The 8,101-nt window shown below is 41.8% G+C and overlaps 1 protein-coding gene across 1 annotated transcript; it reads left to right on the top strand.

Moving 5' to 3' along the window:
• Positions 1-281: 281 nt before the first annotated feature.
• Positions 282-3,278, top strand: LOC138487392 (gamma-crystallin M2-like). The gene is made up of 2 exons (XM_069613962.1): positions 282-530; positions 3,003-3,278. The coding sequence occupies exons 1-2, from the start codon at positions 282-284 to the stop codon at positions 3,276-3,278; spliced, it is 525 nt and encodes a 174-aa protein (XP_069470063.1).
• Positions 3,279-8,101: the final 4,823 nt, after the last annotated feature.

Here is an 8,101-nt window from a genome sequence, read left to right as displayed (position 1 = left end):
AAAAGCTGGGGGGGAGGGGAGACCCCCCAAACCCACTCCTCTATCCCCCAGCCTCCACTTCTATATACTCAACCCAAACTTACCATCTGTAGTCTGGTGATAAATAAAAAGTGGTAAAACATTCGGCGAAAGAAATCGGCAAAGTTTCACTCAGGATAAGTGAGGAATACCCATCTTAACACATGACAATGGGCTTACTATTGATTTACTTTATGTTTTTAGCACTAGCAATAACCTGTGACCCTTGTTGTATGGTTGAAATCAATCTTCATTTTTTGCAGATGAGAATTATCTTCTATGAGGACCGTGAGTTCCAGGGCCACTCCTATGAGTGCTCTGCTGACTGCTCTGATCTGAACTATTACTTCAGTCGATGCAACTCCATCCAGGTTCTGAGCGGCTGCTGGATGTTGTACGAGCTCCCTGCCTACATGGGGCGCCAGTACTTCCTGCAGCGGGGAGACTACCCGGACTTCAATTACTGGATGGGGTTCAACAGCTCCATAATGTCCTGCCTCATGATCCCACAAGTACGTTTGGCGTCATTTGCTTTCTAAATACTTTCTCAGGTTGGGGTGTGGCTTGTTCTTTGATGATCCAAATGTATTATTTATTTATTTTTTACATTTGTAAAGCGCCCAAGTCCAGGGGCATCGGGGCGCTCTTGCAACCGGTTACACTGAATTTACTGTCACTAGTGGTTTGCAGCATTGTTTTTCGAGAAACATGAGATTGAAAACTTGGTAACTGACTACCAGTGATAAAGGCAGGGGTGGGCTGGCCTATAGGTAACTCTGGAGATTTCCCAGTAGGCCTCTGCACCCTGGACAGGGGTGGACTGGCCTATAGGGAACTCTGGAGATTTCCCAGTAGGCCTCTGCACCCTGTGTCCCTTTTGTGTGGTATTTCAAAATGTTTGCATAGGAAAACACGTTGGGCTTGCAGAAAATGTGCAATATAGGGCCACTTTGAAAATTGTTTCCAGGGCATTTTTTGGTTCCCAGTCTATCCCCTGATAAAGGTTTTTACTGTTCGCTTGTGAAGAAAATCAGACCATAGCAGGGACGGTGGACAACACCATACTTCGGTTCTTCTTCAATATTTGGCATAAAACTAGGACTGGAATATTTCATTTGGTCTGAACCAAAAATACGAAGGTTCGAAATAGTGGGGGCTGGATATGTCAGGATATCAATGGGCAGTATGGAATGTCTGCACGGAAATATAAAAAGAACCTGGCATACCGTTCACTCTCCGCATTAAATAGTGGAATATGGTCTTGAAAGCCAAAAATCAAACGAATTGACCTATTGTATGTGTTTTGGAAATTCCAGGTCGCTGGTGATGTCGAATTTAGTGGCCCATTTCAACCTTGAAATCAGCACAACACGTATATGACTTAAATTAAAGTAGTTCAACGTATTTTAACCAATTAGTCTCCTGCTCTCTATTTGTTATGTTTGAATACACAGTCATATAGGAGTGCACACTTTAGAATGAACATTGGTTTCTTGGCTATATTTGCTCCTGCTGAGGGGGTCATTATGAGTTTGGCAGTATTACCTTCAGAAATAAAGCAAATGGAATTACTGTTACGGCCTGTGGTAATAGGATGGGTTTGTATGATTCTGACTTATCCCGACCCTTCAGTTAGTCCCCAATTTGGAGTCCATAGATCTCCATTGAGGACATCAGGTATTACCGCATGCAGTAATACTGCACAGATAATAGTTTATGTGGTAATGCATTTATGGGGAGGAATTTTGTTCTACACAAAAGTAGCTGGAAAAGAAGAGTGCAGTTTGAAACTCATAATACATCATTGCGGTAAATCCTGCAGTATTTATACATTTCTTACCACTACCAGATTCCTAGTCATATACAGACCTCTGGTGGACAATCGACGCTTCGCAGAAACGTTTAGCGACTCTATTGCGGCCATCTTGGTCTCCCACCCGACACTCACTATTCTAGGGGGCTTCAACATCTGGATCGACATCGCACATAACCCCATGTCACGATCCCTACTGGACAATCTGGAAACCCTATATCTATCACAACTAGCCTCAGGCCCTACACACTCTGCAGGCCACATTCTAGACGCAATCGACATCTTGTCAGACCATATTACCCCACTGTCACCCCGCCCACAGACCAATCAGCCATCCGCTTCACTCTTTCAACTGTAGACCCTCACGCACCACGTGTGCCCCAGGGCCACCTACTCACTCCCCTCTTTGGAAGAAAGTCAATGTAACTCCTGACCTGTCAGATTCCCTACTGGCTTCCCTGACTTCCTCTCCCCTCCACTCGGACCTGTTCTCCATCTGCTACTTTGATGTCTTTCTCACGGAAACACTCAAACCACTCACCCCAGTCATAACCTTCTCTAGCAGACAAGGCCTATACCCTAGATGGTTCACTGCAGCCCTCAAAACTCTCGAATCCCAGAACCACCTCCTAGAACGCAGATGGCATGCAGACCCATCGCATGTTATGTTGTATGGCATTTGTATAGCGCCTACTGACATTGGATGTCCTCCAAGTGCTGTGGGGGTGAATTTAGGAAGAGCGTGGTCGAAGATGTGAGATGTGGAGGTAGGGTTCTAAAATGCGTGTATGCATTTTTAGCCAGTAGGAAGGTAGGTTGCGAGTGGCTAGGTCCTTAATATTATAAAATGTTTGTATGTATTTGTTAGCCGGCCCAAGGTAGGTGGGGAGTGGCTAGGTCCATACTAGCAGCATATAGAATTTGGAGGAGATGGTGGATGCCGTGGCGGACTGTTGGGCAGAAGGAAAGTCAAGGAGAATGAAAGAGAATGATTATGTGCACGGGTGTACGATATTCTAACATAACATGAAGCGAAGTGAACGTCAGGGTTTCTCATGGTGCATCAATTTGCTTTATTCATATCATGTGCAAGTTTTCTGTGCATGCATCACTCGATACGGAGGAATTCTTAACGCCTGATATTTCCGTCCTTTTTCATGTATCATTACAGCACCGGGGATCCTACAGAATACGCCTGTATGAAAGGAACAACTTTGGAGGCAAGATGATGGAGTCTGCATATGACTGCCCTTGTGTCAGCGACATATTCCACCACATGGACATCCAGTCCTGCAATGTGTTTGATGGCTACTGGATCTTTTATGAGCTTCCCAACTATGGGGGCCGCCAGTACTACCTGAGACCCGGGGAGTACAGGCGATTTAGCGACTGGGGTGCCATAAATGCCCGCGTTGGATCTTTTAGAAAAATTGCCGACTTCTCATAAGAAAATGTACTGTCTATGTTTATGCTGTACACTTTCGCTTTTATGCTTATTAAAGTTTTTAAAATTCATAAATTCCTTGCTCGTTGTAAACTATGTGACAGTGATTATGTGTTCTGGAAATGATGCAAACGAGATTCTAATGCTTTTCGAGCGAAACTTAAGAAGCACCTGATTCTATTCGAGATTGCGTCATATTAAAAAAACATTTACAAGCTGGATATACTAATATCTTCAGCTCAGGCAAATCAATAACACACACACGTGTGCCCACAGAAAACACACAGATATGCATGCATGCTCAAATTACATATGTACATGTGCATGGGTAGAATGAGATTCAAGTATGGAAGCGGAAGTCCAACAAAATACATTTTCTTTAAAGAAGCTCTCACTCTTAGTAGACACAGATGCGGCAGGACTGGATGTCCAGGAAGGTGAACTCACTGTGCTTAACCCATCCCATATTCGATATTGAGCTAGTATAGGGTATGGACATACAATGCACAGCAGCAATTTTGTTCTTAGTGATAATCAAGATGTCAGAACCCCAAAGCTGTTTCCACTTTCTAATTAGATACATGTTCTCTCTTTATAATGCATGGCATCCTAAAATATCTGTATGAAAGCCTGGAAATAACTTTCTTATTACAGACTAGTTGTGACATCACAAATGACCTATAGTAAGAAAACGACACCACAACTGCTCTGTAATCAGGATTCTTTGTTATTCGATCGCCAGTGTTCTTTCCGCTGAGTTTTTTGCTCAATATGTTTGGCCAAAAAAAACTCATATAAATGTTTTGTTTTTTATTTGGAGGGGTTTCCCCCAAATCCCCACTTCACTATTATCTAGTCCCTATTCCCCACGTCTTATACCCCCTACCCACCCATATTTTTCAACAAGATTTTTCAGCTGAAATTTTCTGCAACAAACTCCACGAAATAAAAGCCTGGCGATGTAACAATGTTGTAACATAATCAGTTATGTTGGGTCGAACTTACAGGTATGCCAGAGCGAGGCTGGGAGTCCGCAGAGTTGGAGAGCCCAACTCCCTCCCCAAGTATACACAGAGGACTCAGTCAACGGCAAGTACAAATTGAGGTTTATTGCAAATAAAACCAACAGGGGTCAATACAAGAACAGAGGTGGATTCCAGCACCTCTCGATGTCTCATGGCTCGCAGGCCAGTTTTACTCCGAGATTATGTCACCACTCCATCATCCCTTGGGCCTGTAGGGATAAGTATGTAGGGATAACTGCTGGGGGCTGTGAGGTACAGGTGTTCATGCATATGTAGTGGTGGGGGGGTTTATGTAGAAATACAAACATCATAAATGGCTGGCACACATCATAAATGAAATGTACATATTCTGGCAGTGAGCACATGTTTTAAAAATGCTATAGTTCAGGGTTACATTTCATCTGTCTGGCTTGTATTATATATAAATACTAATATGAACTAACAATCCCTTCCCAGTAATCGATAACATGTCATTAACAAATGAGTGCAAATGGGCTCAAATGAAATAACATGAAAATGAGTTGGTAAAGTGCTCTTCTGCAATGGAGTTAAACATGCAAGCAGTTATCAGCTGTGTGGTTTCATTCTGCATGGCATGAGCTGCAACGATGGAATGTGCCATTTTGAAAAAAACACCATTGTATGCAGGAAGCAATGTTACAGTTGTGTTTAGCAAAACTGTCGTTTTCGAGGGGAAAAATACTGGGTTGAACGGAGGAGGTGACATGTGCTAAGCAAGGGGAATGGTTGTTATTGAATTACAGCAAGAGGTTTTAAAAGAAGCTGGGAGAGTGTGTGAGTTCAGACTTACAGACAGACATGCACGAGTGACTTGGGAAGCAGGGATTCTCTGACATACATGTTGCGTCCAGGAGCTGGGCTGAGCCAGTGCTGGGAGCTGCCAGGATCGGGACATTCCTTATCAGTGATGAGCCAAGGGAGAGGGGTCTTCCACAGTCAGCAGTGCAAGGAACTTCATCAATTTATATGTAATTATGGTTCTAAGTGAGGCAATGATGGATGTAGCTGTCCGATAGTCAGTCAGTAGGGGTCATTTCATGTGTAATGTTTCAGTGTTAAAAGTGTATGCAGTTCTGAATGTATACGTTTTTTTAAATAGTTGGATATTCACAAAGCGTAACTCTTGCCAAGTCCTGTAACTCATGGTCGGGTTGCCAGGGATAATTACAGTTCATTCTATTTTTTGAGATGTGCCTTTTGCAATTGTTTTTTTTTGTTCATGTTCGCACTGGCAAATGTATTCCATGCACAGCTGTTACCATGTGTAATTGGTAAGTTTATCTGTCACGATAAAGACACAGTATAAAAATGACTTTGTGTTCTGTTGCATTCTGTGACCTTTGGTTATTTGATTTAATCTGCACAAACAGACAAGTGTGCGATAGTGAATACTTTTATGGGAATTATTTGATGTGAATTCTATAGTTAGAAATTGTGAGTGTGCAGTATTTCATTTTGCATGCTTACAACTGTGCAGATCTGCCATCAGGGCATTTTTCAGCATCAGAGATAAGTTGCTGAACAGTAAATTTAACGCACAAGCCAAGTGTATTAAGTCCAGTATCTGATATTACAAAAGACCCGGTATGAAATAAGACATTTGTTAGAATATATTTTAAGGAGAGTGACAACATCATAAAAGGGGATTATCATAAGAGGTGCTATGCTACAATAAATACCACTATCTACCACCATAATAAGCTACCAAAGCATTAGGTATAACTCTTTCAGAAAATATATCTAACATATCTGGTGCGTTGGCCAGGAACTTTAAAGCAGTTACTGGCATGGCATTGTATTAGGCATATAGCCAATGGGTGCACTTAAAAGTGAATTAACTCTGTCAAGTGATAGTGCAGCGCTGTGTGCAGTGTCACCATGTCCCAAGTTGAAGCAGAATTTTCTAATCTGGCTGACTACCTTGAGGCAAAACATTTTGCCCATGGGGTTTGGTCTTCAGAAAATGCCATGCTATGGAAGGACAGGATATGCGTAGAAGTGCAAAAAGAACCATTGCAGGATATTTTTGAGGAAGGGAGCATCGTGTAAGTATGTCTCATGAGACTGTTTAAAGCTCCAGACCGTAAGGGGGAGAAGGATTATATAATACAGCCATGCGCGGTTTCTCCTGGACCGGTCTTGAAAATGCAAGGAAATGATACTGAGTTAATAAGTAAATTGCAGGGCAGTTTGGATGATGCAGTTGATGCAATAAAGTTCCTAAAAGTGGAATTAGAGCAGTGTAATACAGAATTGCAGTCTAAATGTAACCATATGGATAAGCAATTAGCCCAGAAGGAAAAACAATTTGATGAGAGTGAGCAAGAACTGAAGCACTGAAAGGGGGTCTTAGATGCAATAAGACAAGACAAGGATGATGCCATTTCAGAATTACAAACACTTAGAAAGAATAACATCGAGAAAGATAAGGAATTTCGTGCTGTAGAACAAGAAATGGTTAAAGTGTTGGAAGAGAATGACAGGAAAGACAGAGCTTTTGACCAGTGCCAAGTGCAAATAAGCGAACTGCAGGCCGTGATCAATAAAATTAGGGATGAGAAATCTAATCTTTTTCAAGAGGCAGAACGGCTTCATGGACAATGCAAGGATCTGGAACAGCAAACATTTAGTTTTAAAACTCTGGAAAAGCGACAAGGCAATACATTTAATGGAGTTGAGATTAACTCCAGCTCTGCACGAGGGAACAGTGTACCAATATCTATTCCTCTGGCCAGACCTGATTTTAGCCCGCTGGGGGGTATGAGTCACCCGCCGGTGGTTACAATCATTCCTGCCCACCAGAGAACAGAAATGACAGAATGATGCACCCTAAAATGCATACCAAATTGCACCAGGTAACCCTATCAAAATCACGAAGTCAATCAAAACTTTGATTAAACCATTCAAAAAGGGAGGCGATTGTTGCATAGAAGACTATTTAGAAACAGTCCACGATATATTCAAAGTCCTCCAGATACCTAGGGAACAGTATAGACTGTACTTTTACCTAACGCTTGATTCAGCTGCTGCTAGTGTCATTTGTGGTCTCAATGAACAAGAAAACCTATCATGGGCGGACTTTGAGAAAGAGGTTAGACTTTAATTTTCACATTACCAGTCGATACAAGATGCAAAAAAGCAGCGTATACAATGACTGCAAAGGCAGATATGTCCCCTAGCCAGTTTCTCAAAGATTTAAAAAGAGCATTTTCACGCTTTGATGTGTCCTTTAATCCTCATTCTGTAGAATTTAAGACTGCTTACTTTTATGGTCTCCCAGTTAATTCGTTAATTTGACAGGGAACATTCATTAGAATGGATAATAGAACAGGGGACCAAACTATATGAGGTAATCTATTGTCAGAGAAAGGAAGAGTCTAAGAATAAGGAAACAAAATCGAAATCTAAAGAATCCACACCAGTAATAATGGAGATAAAAGCTGCAAAAATTGAGGTTTATCTTCAGAATGGCTGTGTGTCTAGTTTCACTGTCACTCTCATGTGTCAGGGTGAAGAGAAGCGGTATCTGGAGATTTATTTGGACCCCAAGAAAAATTAGCAAACAGAAATAGATGAAAACACATTGTGCCTTTATTTAAAGGAAGAGAAATGCAAGCCAAATGTCACTCTAGAGATAAACACAGGAAAACACATTTCAACCCTTTCTGAAATACACATGGGAGATGGGCAGCCATGGACCCCTATCCATATAAATGGGCATTCTGAAATGATAGAAGCCAATTTTGCACTTGAGCAGGAAAGAAGTTTTATTAATGAGAA

The sequence above is a fragment of the Ambystoma mexicanum genome, chromosome 9, assembly GCF_040938575.1.
Source record: "Ambystoma mexicanum isolate Mex_15411 chromosome 9, UKY_AmexF1_1, whole genome shotgun sequence".
NCBI classification, from domain to species: Eukaryota; Metazoa; Chordata; class Amphibia; order Caudata; family Ambystomatidae; genus Ambystoma; species Ambystoma mexicanum.
This window is presented reverse-complemented; position numbering and strand designations above follow the sequence as displayed.

Bases quoted from the DNA above. Each gene is read 5' to 3' on its own strand.
- LOC138487392 (XM_069613962.1), top strand. From the start codon at position 282: ATGAGAATTATCTTCTATGAGGACCGTGAGTTCCAGGGCCACTCCTAT. The intron at 531-3,002 runs GTACGTTTGGCG...GTATCATTACAG, and splicing joins CCTGCCTCATGATCCCACAA to CACCGGGGATCCTACAGAAT.